A 27,552-nucleotide genomic window follows, 5' to 3' on the forward strand; every position below is an offset into this window, starting at 1 on the left:
GTTATATGCAATAATACGTTATATGCAATATTGGGATCATTAATTTTTAACTGCCACATAGCTAAAGATCACTTAGAAATGCATTTACTGAACATCTGCCAAAGACAAGCACATCAGAAGGAAAATTTCCTAAAATTAACCACACACATTTATTCATTTACCTGACAACTTTACTCTACTTTACAATTATTTACCCATGTGTGCAGCTGGGTAGTTTTACCTGAGCAATTTTTAGTGGAAGTACCTTGCTCAAGGGTACTACAGCTGGAGGTGAGATTCAAACCTGCAACCTTTGGGTCCAAAGACAGCAGCGCTAGCTCTAACCTTAACCTACATTTTTTTTTTTTTTTTTGTTAAAAATGTAACCACTAAGCTGCCCCTCTTTATACACATTTATACACCTACAAAGGAGAAAAATAGACGACTACATATCGTACACAATGGAAGTAGTCAGTTTGTGTGCATCGGTCAAAACTCAAAAGAAGGCTGCGTGTCCTGGCTGCCTTTGTGATCTCCAGCAGTAACACCAGTGCTGCCTGAAGCAAGCCAAAGTTCTCTTACTGCTTGCACTACTTTCAATGGGTAAGCTGCCCAACTGGAGCACGGTGAGAACGAGAATGGAAATGACAGTAGAAAGTATGAAAAATGCTACCAAATGACTAGAGTGTCCCAGAAAGGCCACCAAAAAAGGTTTCACACACCACCTGCTGCTCCCCATCACAGAACTGTTACGAGAATCAAATGAGTGACTGTTAATCACTCACTAAAGATCAGAAGGTAAACATTTTAATGAGGTAGAACAAGCAACAGAATTTCCTCGTCCCAAAAATTAAGCTGTTTTATAATTTTTGGTAGTTTTAATCACCAGCTGCATCTCAAGGACACAGTTTGCAATCAACCACTGATCAATCACTCAATAGATGGCAGCACTCCTGGGCATACTGATCAAAAGACAGAAAATGACTGAAGACAGCTCAGGTACACAGTGGTTTCACAAACTGCTTATATTTTCAAGTATGCTACATAGCAAAATAAAGAATGTAGGATACTGTCACTTTAAAAAAACCATACAATATTCACAAATTTACACTTAAGGCTTAATTGTTTAGCACTGACAATAGTAGCAGCAGTAAAGCACTTCTGAATTATTATTATTATTATCATCATCAATAACAATAATATTTAACACTTAACATAAATCTATTATGTTATAAATCCTTTAGCCCCTTGGACCCCTCCCCCGCCCAAAAAAAAGCACTGCACTCAATCCAGTTACTACAGCGATAACTAGAGAGGGAGCTTGTACATTACTAAATCATGTAGAGTGCTTCGTTCACAAATTAATCCCGTTTTTAAGTTTTCCTCTTTAGCCACAAGTCTGTCATTAAGAAATTAGTAAATTCAGAAGAAGTACGCCAGTAGTTCTTAAATCCACATTTGTTTGCACAGCAAGACGAGACCATTAACAAAGGGAGGGTCAAGAGAGCTGTGGGTTGGAGTCTGCATGAGGCTTGAACTTCTCACTATCCTGCCGTGGAGATATTTCTACTGGCAAAGTCTTGGCTCACTCCTTGCACAGTGAACTGCTTAGTTTCAGGTCAGCTGGGTACACTCAAAGTGTGAAACTATCACTACAGGTTAAGCAGAGACCCCAGATACTAGAACTGCAGTGCAGCAAAGGAGTGTTTGGATCATCACGTGCCTCAGGTAACCCAACACTCATGAGTTGGCGAAATGACTTCATTGTGTCCAAAAGCATTCCTTCTGCTAAGGATCAGTATTTTGAGATCACCTTATCTTTTCAACCATGCATACAGTCACACTCTTAACTGCAGACATTCAGCAACAGAGTGTAGCAAGGAGCTGCTTCAAGGGGAGGAAAAAAATAAATAATTGAAACAAAAAACACCCAATTTTATCTGTATAAAAAGTACTAAAGGAACACAATCAAAGCCGTCTTCCTTTCGCATTAGGCACTAGATGTATCACTAAAATGGCATCTACTCAGAGTAAAATTGAGTCGCACATTCTGCCTTCTTCCATCAACTCGTGAGATGATGCCAGACGTGACTACATTTCCACAGAATGTGGAGTATGGGACCAGCAAGCTTTTGCTGCTGCCCAGTGGCCCAAAGAAGCAGAAAAATTGACCCTCAAGGGTGTATTCCATAGGCTGGCAGGCACATACACACACACACGCACACACAGAAACATAGATGTACAAAGGTTTCTGTGAGATTAAGGAACTTCTCAAATGATGCCTTAGGACCACTATGCTGAGAAAGGCCTGGAAGGTCACCATGGTTTTTTTGTACTTCATCTCTTGCTGCCTGGCCAAGAACACCTGTCACTGGTCTTGCTGGCCATCTTCCATGCAATAAAAAGCAAAATGCTCTAAAAAGCTCAACGAGGGCAAGGCCAGGCCATCAGCTGCAGAGAAGCCACAAGGCATCCAATCAACACGAAGATGGATGCGGCAGGGGGCTGGGGGTCATAAAGGTTTTTGGGGTGTTATGTTAGGATGTGGGCTGTGGACGGAACAGAGACAAATTCCCGCAGGATGTTCTTTGCCATTTCCACATCATTCTGGGCTATCATCAGAGCCTTCTGAATGTCCTGGTGGGAGTAGCCCAGGCTCCGGAGTTGTTCCACCTCACTGCTGATGGCAGGGGGCGCTGGGCTGGATACAGGACTCGGCCTTCGCTCTGCTGGAATCCTGCGTGGCAATGGCTTTGGTGGGCGCTCTGGCACCTCACTGGGCCCAGGGGAGGCTGCTATGGTAGACACACACACACACACACACACACACACACACACACACACACACACACACACACACACACACACACACACACACACACACGCAATATCAGGAGGGGCAGCCAACAAGACAAGTGCAGAACTTGCAGAGGGAGGGGCTTATCCTTGTGCTGTGCTGAAGCCCAGGGGGCAGGAAGAGGACAGACTCATCTAGTGCACCAGAGAGTCCAAGAGGGAGCCCCATCTCAGCCCTCAAGGAGTTTGAGATTTGATGGCTACTTTGTTAATAGTGGCTAAGCAAGACTTAGTACACAAGATAAAGTGAGCGCTCATCCAAACAACAAAATACATTAAGAAAAACATAAGGAGCAGATGTAGTCGTGTGAAAAAGTTATATAATCCACTTAAAGGTTGACTAGGAATCGTTATGAAAATACTGGGTATAAACATGATTATATAAAATGCTGACAAAATATCTGAGCCCTACAGGGATGGTCATTATTCTTGTCTAAACTTATGGAAATATTTAAATTTTCCAATAAACTTATGAAATGAATAAATGATTATGATTTACACATCTGATTCTACTTACCTACTTGGTTTAACCAATGCATCTTATGTTTCACTTATTTTTTCCACCTGCACTACTTCTGTTTTTCTACTACACACGATTTCCTCCAATCCAACATATGGAACTGGTCATTATACACCCATTATGTCAGATGGGAAAGACTGCTTCTGACTGAATAACAATTCTGTAGTAAAACTAAGGAACACAGGGGGTTCACATACTTTCAAGCAACACTGTGTGTCTTACTGAGTGTCTTTCGGTCTGTGGTACGTACAGGTTCCAGCACTGGGCTCAGTGTTCACCGATAGCAGGCTGAAGGAGGCTGATGGGCTGCTGGTACTGGGGAAGGTATCTCTGGCAGGGGTCTGGGGAATGACAGGTCTAGGGAAGTCATAGCCATCATCGTCGTCATCTTCAGCTTCACTGATGGCATGCCGGGGTCCATTGGCACAGGCCACAGGAGGCAATTCAGAGTAATCTGGGGACAAAAACATCAGGGTTGACATACAACATACTTAGAAGAGTATAGCCACAGCATTGTCTGCAGATCCTTCCGAATATCTGGCTATGACAACTGTGAAATTGAAAGTACTGGGCTCTCTTGATTCCATTTACATTTATTAATTCAGCAGACACTTTTCTCCTAAGCAACATACAACTCAACAAAAAACAAAAGTGCACTTCAACACACAAAGACAGATGCAGACACAATTACTGAAGAATTTATCATCTGATGTAACTGTTTAAGCCAGAATACAATAAAGGGGTAGTTGATTCCACAATACTGGTAACATTACAAACTCAAAATAGGAGTATCTAGATTAGTAGCAAAAGTTTAGGAGTGGATTCTGTAGAAGTACTGGAGACATAAGCATGGGGAAATTTAGAATATGCCCAGAGATCCTGCAGTACCAGAATCCATGGCTTGGGGAGGCAAAGCCGTAGCAACCGCCTGAGCCTGGATGTTATACATGGCTTCATACGTCTGGAGGTTCTCCGAATCCAGATCCCCTAGTACAGATCTGACAGTGAGAAAGACGGAAGGTGAGTGATGCCACTAGGTACATAATTTACATCAAGTAAGCAGAAGACAAAAAGAATGTAATCAGACTTTACACAGGCACTGTAGGAGAGTGTGGCAAAGCAGGCAACTTTGGGGTCAGGTAGAAAAAGACTCACCGGGAGCTCCCCACTGCAGGCCCTGGTGGGGGGAGCACAGGACGAGATGTGGGGGTCATATAATCGGGCTCCTCGTCACTTTCATGCGCTCCACCACTCGTGAGCGACTTCAGGCCATGGCGAGGCCTGCAGAAACACCACAGTAAGCACTGCGAACAAGGAAAGACCTCTCAGAAGAGACTGCTAAGCACTCAGGTGTCCATACCTGCCTGCCATGGCATAGATGGCGTTTGCTGAGGCAGAGGGTTTCACTTTAGGGCTGTCATACGCTGACGATCCAGGAACACTGGCTGCAAAGTTCTACAAGAACAACAAAGCACATATTTGTATGTACCCAGCAACGAGAAGGGACTCTTCTATCCATGCAGCAAGAGTAGGGGTAAAGCCGCACCAGCGGAGGGTCCAGTCCAAGGTTGCTGTTTCTCTGCACATCTATGCGACCATCTAGTGCGGAGGGCAATGCCAGAGGGAGCGAGTGGCGGTTGGAGAGCTCACGCACAGTGGGCAACTGCAGCGGGGCCTTGGGCACAGGTCTGGGGTTCCAGTCCACTGCTGCTCTGTTGGGAGGTGCTGGTGGCAGCTTGTCGCGGGGTGGGTCACCTGGAGCGCAGGGTAGTGGTCGGCGCTGGATCCGTCCATCGGAGCCTGTTGTGTGCGGTCGGTCAGGGGGAGGTGGGGGTGGGAGGTCCCGATGTGCAGGTGGTAGAGGAAGGGGCTTATCCTTGTGAAGTGTTGAAGCCTGGGGACAGGAGGAGGACAGACTCATCTAGTGTAATTGGGAAACTAAGGTATGGTCCACTACTGAGGGTTCCACTTGGAGACCTTGCCTTGGATGTGGCCCCTGGACTGGAGGCTCCAGAGGGATTGGGAGCTCGGGGCGGCGGCAGGTCCAGTCGGGGGGGTACAGGCGGCAGTGCCGCCTGGGGGCCCATAGACACAGGTGAAGGGGGGCGCTCCACCTAAATCACAGCACACAACTCAGTGAGAGGCTGTGTCACAAAGCTAACAGGTACCAAACCTGTGTGGCAGAAAACGATAAAAACATGAGGTCCTATCCTAAACTCAGAAATCTAAATCAAACTCTTCAACGTGGGATACGTTTACACTCCAAGTTTGAAGCAGTGTTCCGATGAGGCAGATTAAATGTGTGAGAGCAGCAACCACGTATGAGTTCAAGTCAGACAGTATGCCCTCTGTGTATACAAAAAAGCCAGAACTTAATAGGTAAAACTGAGAGGTGAGGAATGAAAGCTGGTCAGAATTATTTTCACAACTTGGATGCAGGTTAGATGTGAGCAGATGTCAAACAGGTGTCCTGTTTCACACGGTCAGCTAGCAGGCAACAAGTGGTGTGGTTGTAGAAAATGGCATGGAGTCAAAATGATTATGCCCTTGACTTTTAAATTGTGACAGGGCAAATTAAGTTGCTTTGGATACAGCAGCTGATAAATGTTATGAAAGAAGGCAGAGGTCTCAGCTCTTAGGGGTGTGTGAGAGACACCCCCCCATGACCTCACCTTGTTGCAGGCTAGTCTGCTCATGATGAAATGGGGGTCATCCAACCGGTCGTCATCATCTTCATCATAGCTTGGTGAAGGGGCCCCCTCTGCACCCAGCATTCCCCTGTAGCCCCCACAGGAGCCCCCGCTATTGTCTCTGGGGTCAAAAGGGTCCACCACGATGGGCTCCGTGCCCTTGATCTCACAGCGGCAGAAGGGGCAGCCCTGGCCCTCTGACTCCTGTCAGCAGGAGGGCAGAAAAGCAAGGTGAGGTAAGGGGAATGTACACATACATGCTCTTGCACAAAGGTTCACAGAAACACTTAACAGACCCTTAACTCCCACCTGCCAGGCTGTAAGGCAGGAGGTGCACATGAGGTGTCCACACGGCTCGATCTTCACGTCCTTGTCATTCTCTGCACAGATTTTACACAGCTGGAAGGTGGAGCCCATCTCACAATAGAGCTCATACTGCTCCTGCAGATGGGCACGCGCGCACACACACACACACACACACACACACACACACACACACACACACACACACACAGACATACAAGGGCAAGTAAGAATTAGCCAGAGACCCACAGTGATAGCTCAAGAGGCAGGACAGAGGGGGAGCATCTCACTCACCTGTGTGACTTTGATGTGGTCCTGTGGAGATGGTTCACACAGACCCGTCAGATCCGGGTTCTGGGCACGGCCGTCAGGAAATAGGTAGCTACAAAAAGGGCCGAGGTCACCAGCTTTGCAAATTTAATGCAATATTTCTGCATTACTTTCCTTGACCCTCATTCAAAGCAAATGCTTTTATCAAAACTCAGAGTATCCTTTAATTTGAAAACCTAATAAGCACTTTATATTGGAAGCCACCATTATCCTGTCCAGTAACACAGGTGAAACCAGCTATTTGCTTTCCAAAGGATAGGCTGGTTTTTGCTACTGAAAACAACTGTTGTTCAATAGCTGTAGCTGACAAAAGCAAGGCAAACTGTGGAAGTGGTTGTGAATAACAGCAAAAAAAGAGAAAATGTCAGATACATTTGGAAGGTTAGTGGCTTGGAGAAGTTTCTGTCCATATGCTGCTCAGCAGCTGTAAAGCAAATATGTCTGCCAAGTGAGCAGAGTTCTCCATGCTCATTACAAAGATTAATGCTGCTTTCAGAAATTTTATAGCCAACTGCAGCACGGGCAATCAATAAAAATAAAACATTCTCAAAATAACACAAGATTAAAATGGTGACCCAATGCAAAGCAAAACCACCAGATGTGCAAATTATAATTCTCAGAAGCACAGCATTTTATTATAACTTTCTGTGAAAACAGAAATGGGCTGGTGCTGTGTAACTTCAGAGTGGTGCTGTGGAGTGTGGTGGCAGACACCGGGGGTGATGCAAAGATCTTCTTAAGGTAGAGTGTCGTGTGGCTTGGAACTCACAAGCCTTCCCGGAAGCCATCGATGAGAGCCTGGAAGAGCGGCTTGTTGTGGGGGATGGTCTGCAGGATGTTACCATCAGCAGTTACGTAGCCGATGGCCCACTGGCCCAGCCGTGTGCAGCTCAGACGAAAGATGTAGCTAGAGAAGATACCAGAAGGAGAACATTCAATTCACCCCACACCCACTATGAAGCCTAACCCAAAACCCCAAACATATCTTTTAAAAGGAGCAGAGTGAAGGTTCACCGCATTATAGAATTAAAAGTTTCATTGACAAGACTTAAGTTTTCCACAGCAATCCTACAAAATCAGCAGGGTTTTTTTTTTTTTTTTTAAAAAAAAAAAAGTCCATTTTGGGTACTTTCATGGGGATTTGTGTGCTTGTGAGCAAGTCTGTGCCATACAATATCAGTAAAATGGACAGACAAGTGGTCTGGATAGTCAACCACTAGCTTACCTGCCCGGCTTGTGGATGAACTTCTGCAGCCGAGCCTTCACCTCGTCGTACGTGAGGAAAGCCATGTAGCCAGGGTGGGTTACTGCAAGGCTGTTCCAGTTCCGCAACAATGAAGACCAAGGCTGGTGAATGAAGGAAATGTAACAGATACAAAGGGTCAATTCCATTAGGGGGATATCAAGAAGCAGTTAAGGAGGTGAACAGGTACATGTGGGCAATATCTGCAGTCAGACTTCTCAGCTTAAATATACACAAGTGGAAAAAGCAGCTATCCTGTAATCCACAAAGGTCCTGTTGCCTGAAGAGCAACTTCTAAGCACTGTAAGGTTAGGCAAATAAAGCTGAGAGCTGTGTCTTTAGTGCAACTAGCAGGGAGAGCAAGGAAGTGCTCTGTCCAAGTCCCACAGAACCACAAGGCAAAGGGGACACTTTGGACCGGGACCGTGCAGCATCTTGAGTGGTATCAGGGAGGGGCAGACTGAATGTCTCTGCGCTGTTCTCCATGCTGTGAAAACTCATACAGTTCACAGCTTCATCAAAGATGTAAAAAGATTAAGGAAATGTGTCCAGTTCATTTTAAATGGGTCAGATAGGTTTCCTCTTCTTAAGCTAAAGAGCTAAATCACTTACGGATTGTATGGAGTCGCCCAACTGCAGCACAGTGCCTGCATTCTGAGAAGCAAGACATCTGATGTGAAAGAGTTCCATTCACAGCTGGCTCAGGGACACCCCCCCACCCCCCACCGCCCAGAAACCCTAGGCATTCCCTCCACCCAGTGTGGAACTCCTCTTCCTCACAGACAATGGCCATGAACAGAGGACAAAAAGGCAAGTGCAAGCAGAGGGGGGGGAAAAAAAATGGGGCTACTGTTAGACTGTTCTCTGTCTAAGAGGTGGCTGCTGCAGTCCAAGTGGTCCACTGGGGTGGCCCAGAACATGGTCAAAAGAGACGAGGGGTGAAAAGGGGTGTTCACCTGAAAGAGGCGGGTGAAGATATCAAACTCGAAAACAGAGATATAGTCGTTGCAGGTCAGGTCGATGGTGGACTTGAGGGCCATAGCCTCCAGGCCTGAGCTGATGGGATGGAACTCATGCAACGCCTGGCGAAAAGACTTCCACGGCACAATGGTCCTACAGGAGCAAATGGACTGGTCAGACAGACTCATCTCCAACATATACAATACCGTGTTTAATTTCTGTACACCCAAAGCAGCTGTATGGCCTCTTATCACTTAACAGCTTTATTTTAAGTAAGCTTTAATAAATCATATGCGATTGCAAATTTTTTTTTTTTAATTGGTTAACCTCATTTTCTAACCAATTCATTTCAGTGAGATGCTCTTGGGTTTAATTTCTGCAGATCAGTGGATACCTCTGACTGTGTATTGTGGTCCTACTGACATGTACTGTGTTTTGATGCGACATCAGAGGCTGGCTGGAAGAGGGATGTTTGCGGCAGCCGAAAGCAAAAGGAACTCACTTGTCCCCGAAGGACCTCCTCCAGAACTCAGCGGCGTCCGCCTTAGTGATGCGAAAGTTGTCCCCCTGGAACAGGCCGTTGGGAAACACAGCTTTAAGCTCAGCCAACGTGTGGCTGAAGATCAGCGACAGTTTGGTCAGGTTTCGCCTGTGAAAGACAGGGGTATTTACTCAGAATTTATATTAAAAATTTTTTAAATCAACAATGGTAGCAACAAAAAAAAAAAAAAAAAAAAAAAAAAAAAAAAAAAAAAAAGTGTAAAATATCTTAGAGGTAACGATAAGGACTAAATTACTTCAAACAAACATAGCCGGACGGAAACCACATCATTCTTACGCATGCAGGCCCTGTGGAGAGGTGTAAGTGTTATGGTGTGAGCGGCACATCAGATTAGAAAGGGGGGGAGAAAAAAAAAAAAAAAATAAAAAAAAAAAAAAGCTTTTTTTTTTTATAACAGATCACATCACACCACTCACAAGCTGAAAAGAAGAAAGTAGAGCAGTTTGAAATTCTAACACAGATAGTGCTGCTGATTAACTGTAGCCGTTTACTCAAATGCACAAAAACGGACACAGAAGAAAAAAAATGAACAAGTACATACTTTGTTTCTACAGCAAGAGACATTAGCAAAGAGCAGACTGTGCAGCAGCCATGTGTATGTGACAAGAGGGACAGCGTGGCAGATACACGAAATTATCAGAAAGATTACACTGCCTCCTCAATTTACAAGTATGATTAAGACCAGATGTTGGTCCGTAATTCTCCTTTATTCTGTAAATCCAAAAACTTAGTTATAGCACATCTCTCAGATTATGCTGTGCAAGAACCTTGGATAAGCTGAAATTCATTTTAAAAGAGAGAAAAAAAAAAAAAAAAAAAAAAAAAAACACGTGCAACATTCACCAGCATCTGGCCACTTCAAGTTTGCTTTATAATTTACACAGTCAAAAGTAATAGAGTACCACCTCTATTTGCTGGGTACGTTCTGCAAAAGTCTCAGATAAAGCTGCAATAAAAAAACCCGACAGGACATTTTAACATCAAACTACATTAAGACTAATAAAACGACAAACTGTTGACTGATTTATTCCATAAACATTTTAGATCAGCAATACCCAAACAGCAGATGCAAGCAAAGGCAACAAGTAAACACCGGAAGTGACAAATGAATCCAGTACCATATTCCTTTTCTGCTGAAGCGCTCTTTACTGGCAACTAACTGCGGGACATGAACATTTGGGAGAAGTTCAAATTTTTGAAACCACACAAGTAAAGAAAAAAAGAAAAAAAAAAAAAAAAAAAACTATTTAAAAGGGGGTGGAAGGAGAGGATCGCACTTTCTCAATGTGAGAGTCGAGAGTTTGTAACCAGGACCCAGTATACTAGTTTAATCCACTGATTCTGTGATACAGGCTCTGCTCTCCGTGGAAACCGCACTCGTGCGCGCGATTCCTCCTCTCGTCCCTGCCCCGTGACCTGCAGATGGCTGTACCGTTCCCATTTCCTGTGCTACGACGGAAATGTAGAACAGCTCATCGTGCTTCTTCTAGCGCAGCTGAATGTAGGGTAGTACACTAGACTTTGCTATGCAACGCTCATCTGTGTCCCATGAGGCACTGCTTCCTGTGTGGTGTGGATGAAGGGGGCCATGCTGGTTTCAGAAGGAAGCCAACAGTGGGGGTTGGTGTCTCCTGGGGCGCTCCCAACTGCGTGACTTCCATTGCCCGGAGCTCCTCTGGGACTGTCTATACCTAGAGTTGAACTGGAGGAGCTGCCATGACACCGCAGCACAAGTCTCTCCCTTATTTTACTTCGTAACCCTACATTTCATTTTGAGCTGGTGGCTCAAAACCCAACAAGGGCACAGCGTGAGAGTGTAAAGGGGGGGCTGGCTGTGCTCTTACCATGATTTTGCCCTATCATTTACACTGAAAACAAGGCACGAGGTGAATCTTCGCAGTACTCGTGAGTCAAGTACTTCACTCAAGCTGCTTTGGTAAAAAAAAAAAAAAAAAAAATCCTGCTGTGCAAACAAGTAAAAATGTAAATTATTTTGACAATAAATGAGTGAATACTGCATTGAAAAGAGGCATTTTATTGCTTAGGTCAGAACTTTTGCTGCAGCTACACGGCCCCCGCTACAAGACACCGATACCCTTGCTTCCCCTTTTGTTGTAGTCAGTCTATAAATTTGAACTGATCTAACTTCACATTAGGTATCAGAGAACGGAAGCAAGAGCCAGTGCACACACAGGGACCAATAGACACACACAAACAGACACAGGAACGCAGAACAAGCAATTATAAAGCCGGGTCAAGAATGTGGTGGCAAAGCCGTCAATAAAGCCGTTAGCATTTCTCTCAGAAAGGAACCGGCAGAACACCGACGACAATTCCAGCTGGACTTTGTGGACAGAACGCATCCTCGGGCTACACGTCGGCCATAGCAAACACACGACTCCCTAACGCCAGACACTAGTGCGTTTGCCGATGGCAGGAACACACAGCACGCGATGGAGCCAGGGTCAACCCTCAGTGGACCACCTGCCACCATTTCAAGACAGCTTATTCGCTCTGTGGTTAAGGACCTGGAATTGAGACCAAAAGGTAGCTGTTGTGTGTCCGTAGGGTTCCATCCGTTGCACCCTTGTACGTTTCTTTGGCTTCAGTATGAATATATACGAATGGAAAAAGCATAAAATGTCTGTCAACTAAATAAAACACGAGTCATCTTAGTAGCTACCTTTCATCAGTTGAGCTAAAGGTAGCTGCAATTCTGAATCTGTATAACAGGATAATGAAGAACTATTAAAAAAGGAAAAAAAAAAAAAGAAGAAAAAAGATCAATAAGTCCACACGGACCAATTCAAGTTCGCGTGCCATGCAGGCTTTTAGTGCCAAATCAGCACAGAGCAAAGGAATGAGACACGACACACAACAGATAGACAAATTTAAGGAACAAGGTTCTGCATATTTCAATCAGGTTTCATACAATTTTGTTGATAAGCACTTTCTATAAAGCCACTATAAAATGAGAAATTAAATGGGGGGAGAAGAAAAAAAAAAAAAAAAAAAAAAAGCTCTTCATGGGCAGTCTGGAGTTTCTCAAACTGACACTGACAGCAGCATAATGTGGCATATGTCACAAGGCAAATATCATCTAAGGACTGATAGACAAACATGAAAGTGCCTTTACTGTACTCCAATGACCTGCTCAAATGCCACTTCTTCCCAGACTTTTTTGGTGGCAAATCTGAATATAATCTTGCCCTGTTCTGGCAACTGTAAAGACTGGCAAATGCAGTGTTAATAAACATTTTGATATGTTGTGTTCGATATTGCTTTACTGCTGCTTTAATGAATTAGTTACTGACACAATAATTTTGAAAGACTTTAGACAAATTACTAATTCATATTCTGCTAGTAAAGCAACCCCTTATAACACCGTAATATTTAATTTAAAAAAAAAAAAAAAAAAGAAAAAAAAAAAACACTAATATGACCCTCAGGAACACCACAAACGAGGTTCTCAACCAAGCATCTCAACCCGTCTTTAAGCCAACATCTTTAGCATGAGGTGAAACAACGTTAGCACAATATATGTAGTGCCAAAAAAATCTGCAGATATTGTGTGCAGCTGTCAAGACGATTCAGATTTCATGCGGTCTCAAGGGGGCGTACCTAACAAACCGGCCAGTGAGTGCACACTGTTGGTTTTGTGCACCAAGTTAGTTACATACTCATTTTTATACGCCTGGGTAATTTTTACTGTGCCATTTCAAGGTAATTACCTTGATCTAAGGTATTACAGCATGATTAAAACTTGGATCCTTTGAGAGCCAAGCGTGTGCCCTAATCAATATGTTGCCTGCCAGTCTGGAGCCCGACACATTTTTGAAAATCACAGAAATGCTGGGGATCATCAAGCACGTAGATGGAGAGGAGCCGAATGAAAAGCACAGGAGCGGGAACAAAGCTGACGAAGCAGATCATGGAAGCAAGACACCAAAGCTGCAGAGAAGGGCTTGATGGGGGTGGGACACTACGTTTAAACAGTCTGACATTTACCAACATTTCCCTACTGCTCTAACTCGTACAGCGAGCGTGGACCATCCATGGAAAAGATAAGACGGAACGATAAGCAAACATTTGTACCGTACTGTGCCGGGAAACCTTTAGCCCCTGTGCCCGAGAACCAGCTAAGCTGCTGCACACATGAAAACTGGCAAACCGCAGTAGATTCTCAGCCACAAAGTAGGTACATGACACCAAACACAGCAGTGTGACTGACTGCTAGCCTGGTGTACAAAGCTACTCAATGTGTATAAAGTGGCCTGGCAGCCACAGATTGGTCAGCCTGCAATTTTGTCTCCTTTCTCTGGGGAAATGAACCCAGAGAGCAACTGCCCCATGTGGAACAGGAAGAACTCTGGCCGCCAGGGAGCAAGAGAGATGCGAGTCGGAATGCAACACTGCATCGCTGTCAGTCATCCTCAGCTTCTGTGCAGCAGCGAGCAACACCTCACCCACCTCACTGTGTCCAAGGCCAGTCACACAGCACTCTACAGACCAGCTGAAGTGCTAGACACTGTAGAGTTGGTCTCCTTAAAGGCCAAACAGACATGCTAAGTACAAGAATATAAAACTGAAGGTTAAAAAACAGGAAACTGTTCACTCAAAACACTTCTTATTGACATGGTCAGCAAATAAAGAAATGTCACATGGTCACTGTGTCAACTTGTGGGGAAGCAAAAACAGTAAATCATGCAAAGATTTCAAAAGGATTTCATGCGCCACATAACACGGGCTATAAAGACGTCGATATTAAAATGACCAAAAACGAATCCTGATAAGTATGATGTGCCGCAGAACGATGCAGTTGGGACGAGGAGACTCTTCCCTTCACGAGCATCTCCCCTCTCAAAGACATAAATGGACAGTTTTACTCAATTTTATTTGACTTTTTTTCCCAGGATAACAAACTGAAAGCATTTGTTACTTACAGAACCAGAACAGCAACATCCTCGATTTAGGACTTCAAGTTTATTAAACACCTTGAGACATTCTGCACCCAGGCAAGCTGGATACACGGCATCAACGGGTGGCACAGTTACCTCACAACACCTGGCCTGTGCATTCAGACAGAGGTTTGAATTAGAGCTAGTCTGCATGAGTTTCCTTCAGGTGTTCTGGTCTCCTCCCACAATCCAAAGAAGTGTTTCAGATGAACCGGTGATGCTGAAACAGCCCTTAGCGTCTGAACGTCACTGAATGAGTGTGTGACATTACAGTGCTGTATAAATGGGTGAAGAACAGCTGTGGAGTGACATTTCCCCTAAAATAAAATGCTAACTGCTTTGAGCTTGTGAGCAATTGTTTCATGCTGGACCTCCAGCAGGAAACAGAAGTGGGACCCAATGACACACACTCCGAACATCCAGAGGGATCCGAGGAGCCGAGTGCAAACACCTCCCCACACGTTCTCTACAAACAGGCTCTCCTCTATCAAGTGCAGGTACAGCAGCTCATCTTCTCCTTGATCACACTAAAACCATCAAGCCCAAGTTGGAATTAGAGATGTGAAACTACCAAAATTGCAGAACTGGAGGATTTCGCAACGCTGGCAAAGGAAAACGGAGAGGTGGCCACACTTGCAACTGCTTCTCCAAATGGCCCTTTTTGACAGATAAAGGAAGGCCTGCACTCACACGTACAGCAGACATCCTTCTGGCCCAAGACGATATCAACCAGGTTCTGAAAGAGAGCCCTCCTTTTCCATCCCATTTCAAATGCCTGGGTTTGCAGACACACTCCTGTTCTCCCCTGAAGGACACCGCAGTAGCCCCAGCTGATCTCATTTTAAAGGCAGGTTTAATATCAGCCTTGCTCACCAAGCAGGACAATGACGAGCAGTGGACATTTGCATTTGACAAATGAAGTCAATGACACGTATAGCCAGTTCTGCTACAGCATGTGCTTTAATGACTAAATTTGGATCTAATGGCAGAGAACAGAGGAGCGCACTTTACATAATGCAAACTTAAGCGAGTGCAATTTGGTACCAACTACGCCATTTCAAAAACTGCAGAGGAAGATTTATGTCTGAGCAGTGGGACACACTCTATTAGTCAGGGGATGTTTCAAATGTCACTTTTTTTTTTGCATTTCATGTGTAAATTTGACAGCATAACATTTAAAGGTTGGTCAAGATACAAAGAAGCATTGCGGTGGCCCAGCTGGACACCACAAGGAAAGGAAAAGTATATAATGTCGGAACAGAATATGGATGTCATAAAGATCTTTGACAGAAATGCAATTGCACCACATTGTTCAATAGGTATCAGTGAATTGACACTGTCTGCAATGGCACACAAAGCTCAAAAAAAAAAAAAAAAAGCTCGACTGGAGGGACAAGCTGCATATTCTTTATTTTCATGGGGGTTACCTTTATTTAAATGGTGTTTCGGTAGGTTTTGCACAATGTTATAATTCCATTCTGGATGTACTACAGCTTTTTTGTAACTTTCTGTCCCCACTGAACCACTCAGTCTGTGTCTAGTTTGCATGTTCTCCCTGTGTCTGCGTGGGTTTACTCTGGGTACTCCGGTTTCCTCCCACAGTCCAAAGACATGCTGTTCAGGTTCCCCCATAGCGTGAGTGACAGAGAGAGTGTGTTCCACTGATGTATGGATGAGTGACCCAGTGTAAGTAGTGTATCTAGCAGTGTAAGTCACCATGGTGAATAAGGTGTGTGGGCTGATAACACTACATAGAGTTCACTGGAAGTCACTTTAGAGAAAAGTATCTGCTAAATAAGTGAAAACGTAAATGTGTGTGTATAGCCGTCCATCCACTTCTTACCTGGGCTGGGAGTTCTCCTCATACATGCGCTCCTTGCCCTCCTTGAAGAGGCTGATGGTCTGCTTGGTCTTCTTGGCCAGATTCTCCATGAAGACACGAAAGTACTCGTTTTCTCCCAGCATCTCCATTTTGCCTTCATAGCGTGATAGGATGGTGCGAAGGTGCTGGTAGGTGTCTGGCAGCAGGTCTAGAATGTAGGGCGGACTATTCTTCAGAGCCAACTTGGGGTTCTGGCAGAGGCGGACCACCTGGGTGTAGGGAGGGGCACGAAACAGTTCAAACACACTGCCAATATGCCAACGTTGTTAAAATTTCCACCACATCAAAAACACTCAAACTGTGCAGCTCATGTATAATAAATAATAAGTGCCAGAGTGCAGAAAATCATTCACAATGGCTGAAACCAACATGACCAAGGATCTAACAGTATAGGACAAATGTCATGAGCAAGTGAAGCGATGACTCTGACAAAAGTCACAACTGATACCCGAAAGGTCAACTTCCCCATTTCATCCCATGTCAAAAAGTGTTGAGCCTGAAGTGTTGCAGATACGGCTGCCAGACTTCTCAAACTGAGGAAAGAAAACACGAGGTTACATTCCTCATGCTCACCACAGCCCCAGAAGCAGGACCCGCTTAGCCTTTAAAGCTGTAAACTGCCAGCAGAAAGGTATGATTCCAGATGTAAATATTAATCCCCACGGCACATCAGAATCAGATATGGTTCTAGTGCTGGACTACTTTCCAGCAAACATCTCGGCACAGTACACCTGCAAGCTTCTACCATTTTTAAGCTAATCAGGGTAGCCACGATTGCTCCAAAGCATCCTGGCGGTGACAGTGAGGGCTGCTGGGCCAAACCATATCCCTCTAAGGTTTGGGTAAATGAACCAGTTATCATTTCATGTTAATTTATTCATGGTATAACCCTTTAACTGCGTTTGTTCTTCGTGCAGTATACTTTATCTAGCAATGAAAGAGTTATTGCAATAGCTGGCCGTTTGCAGCAAGTCATGCTGGGGATCCGCTTGCCTTTGTGGTATTTCTACATTTCTTACGCCGATTGCTTGCGTTCTGAACAAAGGTGGCCGAAAAGATGACTGAAGCGAAAAGCCCCCTTTCCACAAAGCCATCAACTGCTATGGAAAGCAGAGCTCATCGAAAAACAAAGAGCTGCTCACTGGAAGGTATATGAGCACTACGAGCAGCCTACACCCAGCCTCTCACTATCCCCCCCCCACCCCACTGTGAGGCAGCACTGACGTGTGGATCGCAGCTGGTTTTGTGGGTTCATTATCAGCCCAACTGGGAAAAGGAGGAAATGGGTGTGTGAGAGCACCACTCCCTATGCCATCTATGTGACGACTGCAGCGAGCTTCAGGCCAGATGGAAGAACCGGCTGCTCACCACGTACGTGTCCAGCCTCTGAAAGGACCTGGCAGGCTGAGAGCGCCCCTTCAAGAGCAGTCTGGGACTGATGGCTAAGAGATGATCGAGGTTGAGTCCCATACTCCCTGCAGTGATGCCACGTGACCTCCCCATCACCCCTGAAGCACAAGAGTCCTGACAGACAAGAGATAATGCTAGCAGCAGGGAACACCCTGGTGTTATCAGAACGAACACACACACACACACACACACACACACACACACACACACACACACAATGTAAGTGTTAAGCTGTTTCTCAGGCCATTTACCCTCCCTGCCCTCATACTGCAAGCTCCTATTAACAGTACTTATGTGCCCAGGTCCGAGTACACTGAGCAATGAGAAAGAAGCTGTTCTCAAACAGGTGCTTGGGTGAAGAGAAAAATCCACAAGAGGAACAAGGACAATGACGAAACAGAATAAGGAAAGAGCATGGCAATTATTAACCAAAGAGAGGGGAACACAAACATGATAAGTCTAACCTCTGTGTGTACCCATCACTGTGCAGTCACTGCTCCTCACCACTTCCCTTCCGCTTTTCTCCATTATCTATAGCACTGCATTAATTTATATTAAAAAAAAAAAAAGTTTACAATGGAAACAAAACAAGTGTGGACAAGCTTAAAAGTCCCTTGTACTGGAGGTGGAGAGTTGCTGATGGGTATGGGTTCAAGTGCACGTATAGGACAGCAGCACCAACGCAAGCATCCAACGCAAGCATCCTTTGAGGCACAGAGCAGAGCCCAGTTGGGTTGAACCCGAACAGGATTCAAATAAACTGCGTCTGCTGCGTCAGCACGATTTGTACAACGCCCAACGCTGAAACACTGCGCTTGACAATGGACTCTTTGGTAAAGCAGCATATGCACGTGCTAAAAGCTATTCTTAAACGCAACAGACTTCCACATACAAGATATGCAAACCCAGCTGAGCCTTTTCCTTCACCAGAAATGCAAATGTTGCTTTGAAGAGCAGCCAAGCAGGTGGTGCTGTGGACCTGGACTTGCGCCCAAGAGTTGGCCACTTGGAACCAAAGAGAGGGAACACCTGGTGTACCCTTAAGCTGGGTACATTAATTTTAGAGCGCATTCCGTTTCATAAGTCATGTAAATAAAACCAATGTGTCACTGGCACCGAGGTCCCATCGGCTCTAGACATTCAGCGTCTGCCTGCTTCATAGCATCGGTCTTACAGGTTCTTCTCAAGACAGCAGTCCCCAGTCCAGTAATTCAACTTATTTACTCAGACCGGAGATACACAGGCAGATGTTGCCGGAGAATGCACGCGCAGGTCAGGGCACGGCTACAACCGGACCGCTTTGTGCATTTGACTACATTTCCATTCAGCGCTTTACGAGATGGAAAGTTCCTGACCGACACAGACCGGTTCTTTGTGAGATTAAACCCCTCACGATGAAGGACACCAACAGCGAAGCGAGTTATCTTTCCATAATGTATTCGAACCTGCGGGTATGACTGTATGCTTTGTAGGTGAAAGGCTGCAAAACTGTGTACATTTGAGGCATGTCAAAAAATGCACCAAAAAGTTGCCTCTTTCAAATAGAAAGCAGGACAAAGCTACAGACCCCACCACCCCCATTTTAGCAGGCATGCACACACACACACACACAACTGACAGTGAACCATTTTATGCAGTGTTACTTCCCCTTTTGCATTCCACCAAGTAGGGTCTATCTGTAGCAGAGCGGATGCGCTGCCCTACTGAGTAACGCTGCCAAACTGCACAGGAGCAGCAGCCAAATCTCAGCGCTGATCAACGCAGCTACTGGAGCAGGGAAGGAGGCGAACCTGCTTGGCGAATCAAGAGTCCTGGCCTGACAAACACATTTATTACACTTAACACACAAATAGAGAGCAGCACATGTCTGGGTGACTCTCGCAGGAAGACGGGGGCTGGTGCCACGCAGCCATATTGTCCACAACGCAGAGACCTTACAGCACAGCTGCTCTTGCGAGGAATGAAAGCGCAGAACTCGTCTTAAGCCATCGATCAGCAGCTCAATAAACTGAGAGTGGCTCATCCATTCATTTTAAAAAAAGTGATGTGGTCTTTATTTTCCCTTTCGGTGCAACATCTCCTCATCTGTTTTTAATCTCAATTTTGAGGAGCATGCAGTGGATCAAAGGCACCATTAAAAAGACAAAGGTATGCCCAACTTTCCAGGTTTGTGAACATATCATTAAAACTTGCTACTTTTATTGTTATTAATTTATGAACGGCAGGTTACGGTTAATGACCAATACTCATCAGAAAAGACGCACAGGCAGCAACGCAAGGATCCTCATTCACGGCTCCTGTCACCCCACCCTCTGACAGGAAGGGTAAATCGCCACGGAACACGGTGCGCCCAAACCGATTACACACTGATTATAAAGACATGACACGTAAAGCAGGTGTCTTCAGAAGCAAATCCAGGAGGCTGAAAATAAAAAGGCAAGTGTCGCACTGGTCTGTGCTCGACATGCGCAAACACACCGACACCACTGACCGCTGACAGGAGACACTGCGCCCTACAAGCCACTCGCACCACGATCCTGGACATCGAGTGCCCGTCTGCTCCCGCTGAAGGGACGGATGAAGCCTTCTCCGTGGAACAGCAGACTCCAGCTGTAGCCTCTGGCAATAGCGCACATGGCATCCGTTTCCAAAAGGCGCAGTCTACAGCTGTCCATTGCTGTAACTAGAGACAAACCGGGCACATAACCGTATTAGCAGTCAGGTCGTCGGCCGCACCGAACAGTTCGCTGGACCCAGGGGTGACGCCGCTTGCTCTCACTTTCCCCTTAACAATAATAAGCCGTTTTGCCAAAACGGTTATCCAAAGTGAGCTTTATAGCTCATTCACATCTGGAATGTACAGAAGCAATTCGGCTTAAGCACCATGAACCATGGTACAAAAGGCAGCAGCCCGTGGGACCTGAAATTGCTACCTTCGGTCAAAGCCATTGTTCCTTTACGATAGTTTTAGAGCCCAGGTGAAAGCATTAACACAAATCAAAGTAATTTGTTATATTCATCAACTCATTGAATTCAAGGGCCACATGCGGTGTTTGATGACTCCAACCATAAACTGCAGCCTTTTGCTATGGACTACCATAATGAGTCACAGAATTAGCAGAGCGATGACTACCGTTCGTTTTGAAGACTAATTTCTTCCGTTAAGATGCAGATAAAGTGCACTAGCCACCGCTGTGTAGGCTACGTGGAACAAGGCACCTACAGGACATATTCTCCAAGGAGGTCAGATGATAACCACAGAACGAGGTCTTGTTCACTTTCGAGAAGCTCCGCCACGCTGAACTGCACAGCCTTGCATTTCAGTTCATGACACACATCAAAAACAAGTCACACTGCCTTACTTTCAGTCCCCTGAAAAAGTGTGGATGATACAGACAAATATTTTGCTCTCTAATAAAATCAGTACAGAGCATGACAAGCAGGTGAGGACTTTTTCATTATTTGTTTTTACTGGAGCAGCACAGTGTTTATATTACATGGTGGGCAACTCAGGAAATTAACGAAAGTAATTTATGCATTTGTGTTTATTTACAATTTACCGGATGAACAACTATGTTTCTTTAAGCGGACCCCTGGCCAAAAGGCTACCGAGATGCCAGTGACACCAGATCTGACCTTTCTTCAGGGCTACTCACTTCTGCCTTCAGGAATTAACTTTTCTTTACCCCAACTAGAGAAGAGTGCATTCTTTTATCGCTCACTACCCTTAACTTACAGGGGACAGATGCAACGCATTGAAGATCTTCATCTATTTCAAGGGCATTGCATCCCAAATTAAGCAAGTGTCAGGAGTATTTTAATGCCCCGATTTCTTCATTTTTTTTTTTCTCCTTCAGGCAAAGGAAACATACCATAGTCATTAGCTAGAACAGTATTCTGGCAACTTCATGACAGTCTGGCCAGTATGTCTGCCAAGGAAACTTAAAATTTATGCAAATAAAAAACTGTGGCCATCCACTTCCTTACTGAGGTTAAGCTTAAACAGACTGAGCAATGAGAAGTTTGCAAGCAAGAACAGGAGAGAATGTTATGTAAGGTATAGTTATACAGTGAAACTACATTCTTCTATATTTATGAAGCAACAGCTACAGTAAAATATATTAACGCCAAACATAATACAAACTAATAAAGATTCATCCACCATGGAAAGTATGGGGCATAACCTGTCAAGTATAATGAGACCAAAAAATATTAGCAGTACTTAAAGGAGTTACACACAAACAGAGAGAGTAATTCGGCTTGCTTTGACAGTAAAGAAATGCACTTATGCAGTCATGTTTTTACAATAAAAAAAAAAAATAAACACTGCACCCAAAACTACAAACAGCAGACAACTCTCTTTACCTGCAGAAAACGGGTAGGGTACCGAAACATCGAGCTCAAAATTACGGATCGCAGCTAACATTTCTAAGCGAAGAAGGGCGAGAAGGGCGTTTCAACTTCCTCGAATGTTTCCAAGCTGTCCGGACCCAGTTCCGAATTTCACACAGCAGGCCCTCAAGTACCTGAGCGACAGGGCCGATGGAAAGGTCAAGAGAGAACACATTCCTTGCACAAGTGCTGCGGCCAACAGCAACTGCAGACACTGCAAATACATGAGGATGTGGGGTTATACACACCAAAGATGAGCGCGCACACTTTTTTGTGGGGATGCCGAAAAGACAAAGGGAAGTCAACATTTATTTCTATTGCTTTCCATCACTTCCCCTTAACCGTGCGATAAATAAATTATTTATGGGTTCAACATTTGTGGGAGGAAAAAAGGGCCCCGCTCCATGTGCGCAGCATCACTAGCGCAGAGACGCGAGCGAAACACACGTGATGATATTGATATTATACGATACAATAATAGTACTGCACAGTTTTACCTAAACTGGCAATATTTCACTGACAGCAGCAGCAGCAGCAGCAGCGCCAAGGAGCGCTAATCTGCTGTCTGTCGGCGATCACATCATACAGACGTCCATTATTCATTGGAACACTAACAATAGAGCAACTGTTTCAATCATGTCGCTGGGGACCAGAAAAGAGTCACACACTACGAGCGCAGTCGGCGAAGTCTGGTCCGTCTCCGTCTCAATAGTCCGCTGGGGGTGTTGGGCGTTAAGGCGCGTGGCCCCACCGCCCCGCGGACGCGCGCGCGCGCGCGCACACACACACACACACACACACACACACACACACACACACACACCTTGTCCATGAGCTTCCAGCACTTCTCCACCGTCTTCCTGTCCACGGCCCCCGGCTGGTGATGAGCATGCAGGTGGTGATGATGAGGCTGGAAGGCGTCCTTCATCATCCCGATCAGCCCCCCGCCTTTCTTCAGATTTCCTGCCATTTCGGACTCCTTAGTTTTCCTGCGACACCACCTGCGCTGCAGCGCAAGGGGTTCCGAACCCCCGGGATGATCTGAGCGAGCCGAGGCGGTCCAACTGCAGAGTGCTGTCAACGGTCCTCTTACTGGAGGCTCCTACGGGAAGGGCCCCGGCGGCGAAGGGTGCTGCTGACGGGGCTGATGCTCCATTAAATCTCCGGATAATTCGCAGACACGCAGAGACCGACGACGGGCCGGTGAACCACCAACGTCGAACGACGACGGGACTGTCCGATGATCACCTGCCAACGCACGAAGCTGCTCAATCACAGACAGTCACAGAGTGTTCTAGACTCGCAGTATCGTCCGTCTGCTTCGAGAGCAGTGCGGCGTTCTTGTCAGCACATCGGATCCCCAACCGCCGCCGCCGCCGCCGCCGCGTCCCCGGCGCTCCCTCTCCTCTCTCCGTGCCCCGAACGAGCCGCGCTCCCGAGTCCACCGCGACGCGAAGTCGCTCAGGAGCCGGAGCTACTGGTGGTGGAGGATGGAGGGATGCGAAGCAGCAGACAGGACGCGTCCGCTGCGGGGAACCTGAAGCAAAAGTGCACGAAAGGAAACTCGATTAGATGAGAAAACGCAAAAAAAAAAAAAAAAAAAAAAATTAACAGAAATAAATAAAGTAGGCGAACATAAACACCGCCTTTAAAGCCCCCCTCCCTTGTGCGTGGCCATAGTTCTTCCTGTACGTCCTCTTCCGGTTGAGAGACCCCGCCCCTTACCCGGTCCCATCGCGTGACGCTCAGGGTCCCGCCCCCTTAAGACACGCCCCCTGTCTCACTCGTTTCAAAATCTTGTCATTAAATTGTACGCGTTTTCAAAATAACCGTGCGAAGCAAAACCGTTTCCAACTATGCCGCTGCGAAAGCTCGTCTGAATCCTACTGTAGTACCATCTATCAAGACATCAATGCAGAAATTCTTCAGTCAAACACCCAGCTGTATAAACAGGTTAAGGACTGTAAAACAACAATATCATGATTTTTAAGCACTCAATAATTATTCAAAACCAAGGGTTCAAAAGGAAAATGGGAAGCTATTCTGCGATTAAACATATGCCGGCTTAAACCACTAAACATGACTTCCAGGGTGCCGCCTTATTTATTATCTGTCAAAATGATGAATATATTATTGCTGCAAATAGATATATTCTCACTAATAAAAAAGCGAAAACAGATTTAGTAGGGATAAAGCGCAGAATATTTTATTCTAAAAGGAAACAATGCAGGTGTGTAGAATGTATGATTTTAAGAAAGAGAGAGCAGTACTGGTGAGTGTATTGTGTGTAGATCCAATACAAGAGAAAAGGCAGGAGGTCTCTCTGCAACTGTGCAGAACAAGCGATGTCACCGTTACCAGTTTTACAAGTTTTTACTCGCATTTTTACTTGCAAACCAGTCTAGCTGCTTTGGACACTGAAAAAAAAATCATAGTTTATGAAATCCAAAGCCTTATATAAATTCATTAATTTGAAAAAAGTTTGATACTGTATTTTTTACAAAACACTTGATTTGGCTGTTAACAGAATCAAGTTTAAACTATTAAGAAAAGGTAATATAAAATGATATCCTCAATAGATTGTGAAAATGATCATTACCACTAACATTTATTTGGCTGGCACCTTTGACCGGAGAAACTCAGAAAGTCACAATAACACTGATTTACTCATATATGACGGTATTCCTTCTGTATCAATTGATACTGTAGCTGTTACCTTGATCAACGGTACTACAGCAGGAATGGGATTGGAGCTGAGAACCTACAGTCTGCTGTAACCAGGACACTAAACGGTGGCCCTGCAGAAAGTTACCTGTTCATCTAGCTACAAATGAATAGCCTTGGACACTTCAGAAAATGGATTTCTAAGGACAACACTATACTGTTTTAGTTTTATCTTTGGTGATTAGAAGTTTTGGGTTCAGCCACGTTCATTATTGCACTTATGTAAAGCAAATTTTGCGCAATTCTGAAAAGATGTTCTCGGCGTGTTCAGTGTGAGATTGAATTCGTTGGAATGTTAGATACTGTAACATAAAGTCAGTTTCATACTTTAACTTTAAGCTTCAGTCATTTCAACATTGGGATATGTGGGGGAAAAACCCTTCTAACATCCATATATTTAAACAAAACTTATACGAATAAACGTGGTTCAAATGCTCAGACTACACAAATAGCTAACATCTGGAAAATAATCTGTCCCAACGAGATGAGTAGTTTCCCAGAAAATATAACAGTGAAAGTGCCAAACACTGCGATCAGCAAGCAAGCGCGTGACTTTTTTTTTTTTAATCTTCGCAACTAAACTGTGTATTACGGTTAATCGAAATGGCCTTCGTCGTGTCTGTGTAGAATGGAAGATGAAAAGTCTGTGAACACTAACTGCCCATATTTCATACTCAAAAAAAGTAGTCTGGAGACATTGGTTTTCTAGACTAATTATTGGAACGTTAAGGACTGCATTCTTCAATACGGAGTTGGTGTATGTATTTATTTAAATTAGTAAAACTTTTCCTCAAATTGGCACAGGATTCTTCCTGAACCATACATAAATAAAACAGAGTGATAGAAAAGTTTGGGATAATTCACTCCGAAATAAGACTCTTCTATTATTTCAGCGTTAATAATGGGTATTTTAAAAATATTTCGTTAAATGCTTTCTATCATGCCATGGGAAGCCTGTAGTCTAAAATTCCAAATATTTGTCATCCAGTCTTGTGATTGAAATGGCAATAATCAGGTAATTGTTTCTATCACTTTCACTATTCCGAAAAATTATGTATATTGTGCTTCATTACTAACGAGTGATGTAGTATGCAGACGTATGATTTGTGTTTGTTTAGCTGTCCGCAGCTGGCGATGCTCAAACATTGCGGGCATATTACCGCATAACATCGTGCAATTGCGCACCAGGATCATATGGATTGTATTTGTATGTAGCTTTCTGGCAGCCCCGTTAGAGTAAAGGTACTGTATTATTTAACCCAAAAATGACCACCGGCAGAGATGTGATTTGGGATAAAAATAGAAAATTTTCTTTCAATAATAAACGGGGTTACTTTGTGTAAACTGATTCTGTCTGGGTTAAACAGTTCATAAAAGTTATCATTTTAATTTATTAATGCAAATCATTAACCTTATTGTTTACTTCACTTTATATAAAGTACCATTTTGCCCACAGCCAGATATTTTAGCCAATAGAGCAATTTAAGTCACTTGCTCATGGCTGAGTAATAAAGAGCAGGCCGTTTACAGATTTAAACCTAAACTCGTATTCTCTTCTCTTTTCAAAGTCCTCAAGGTGTATAAATATTCTCAAACTGGAAAAACTCGGCTGGAGATTGATGGTTTATTTCGCTCGTTGCCTCAACAACGCCGGGCAGTGCTGTTTCTAAGCAACACCGGGCATCCGCTGTACAGCCGGGAAAATACCAGCACTTATCAACTCTTGATTCCAAGCGAAACCCTTAAAAGCCACACAGAAATAAGACAAAGAGCTCTGTTGTTCTTGTGATAAGAGGAAGAGCCATGAACATTGATTCCTAGAAAGATTCAATTATGCATTTAATATATGCAATTAATCTGTCCCTCATTACAGTATTATACCGAGTATATGCACACATCTAAAACGTGTTGATGAACAACATGCATGACGTTTCAGATGATCTGAGATGTTTGCTATAATTGTGAGAATCGTGTGGAAAATGTGCATTTTGGTGAATATAACAACGTTGTCTGCTTCCAAATCTAGCGATTTCATTCATTGTAACTACAATGAATCAAATGCAGTGAAGACACCTATTTTTCTGATATGTAGTATAGAACTTGTACTGAACTTGAGCCTCTCCCGTCGTGTGCGTGTGCGTGTGCGCGTACGGGTGTGAAAGGCAAGTTGACAGAGAAGGTACCGACTACACGTTGTTTCCTTACGCAACACGTGGCGGTTCCTACTGAAGTCCGACAGTCACTTTTGTCCCCTGTTCATGTTATTCTTCCTGCATTAATTTACTCGTGCTGCGCGCGTGAGAGTGAGCGCGCAATGAATGCCTTCTTTTTTCGTTTGTCAGGTCGCGTGACTTCATCGTTGATTCTGTTTCCGGCGTCGTTTAACTGGAATAGACTCATAGACTCTATAGAGCCGATCAAAATTAAACACGTGTAGCGCATGGCTGAGCGGCCCGGGGCCTGAGAGGCTTCTCCATCTGCACTCACTGCAGCAGTGCTCGGAGTAGAGTCGCCTTCTTCCCCGTCACATAAGCAAAAGTTTTGTTTATTTACTGCTTGTATCCCAACACGTGACACGGCAGAACTCACTAAGAAAGACGTAACAAGAGAAGGGAGGGGGGCGCAGTGGGTTGAACCAGGTCCTGCTCTCCGGTGGGTCTGAGGTTCGAGTCCTGCTTGGGGTGCCTTGTGATGGACTGGCATCCCCTCCTGGGTGTGTGTGTGTGTGTGTGTGTGTGTGTGT

At 44.7% G+C, this 27,552-nt stretch overlaps 1 protein-coding gene across 3 annotated transcripts; it reads right to left on the bottom strand.

Annotated features, from left to right (window-relative positions):
- Positions 1 to 1,227: 1,227 nt before the first annotated feature.
- Positions 1,228 to 23,423, bottom strand: LOC108928618 (E3 ubiquitin-protein ligase CBL-like). 3 transcript variants are annotated; one of them, XM_018742625.2, is made up of 16 exons: positions 22,909 to 23,423; positions 16,245 to 16,492; positions 9,384 to 9,530; positions 8,878 to 9,034; positions 7,904 to 8,025; positions 7,448 to 7,585; positions 6,643 to 6,730; positions 6,355 to 6,486; positions 6,028 to 6,249; positions 5,338 to 5,469; positions 5,010 to 5,249; positions 4,716 to 4,810; positions 4,511 to 4,636; positions 4,244 to 4,353; positions 3,606 to 3,809; positions 1,228 to 2,774 (listed from the first exon to the last, which is right to left on the bottom strand). In XM_018742625.2, exons 1-16 carry the CDS (start codon positions 23,053 to 23,055, stop codon positions 2,512 to 2,514), a joined length of 2,571 nt encoding a protein of 856 aa, XP_018598141.1. In that variant the 5' UTR covers positions 23,056 to 23,423; the 3' UTR covers positions 1,228 to 2,511. The 3 variants fall into 3 exon arrangements, with proteins under 3 accessions (XP_018598141.1, XP_018598140.1, XP_018598138.1); XM_018742624.2 differs by having other exon boundaries at positions 1,228 to 2,771; positions 4,902 to 5,249; XM_018742622.2 differs by having other exon boundaries at positions 4,902 to 5,249.
- Positions 23,424 to 27,552: the final 4,129 nt, after the last annotated feature.

The sequence above is a fragment of the Scleropages formosus genome, chromosome 10 (genome assembly GCF_900964775.1).
Source record: "Scleropages formosus chromosome 10, fSclFor1.1, whole genome shotgun sequence".
NCBI classification, from domain to species: Eukaryota; Metazoa; Chordata; class Actinopteri; order Osteoglossiformes; family Osteoglossidae; genus Scleropages; species Scleropages formosus.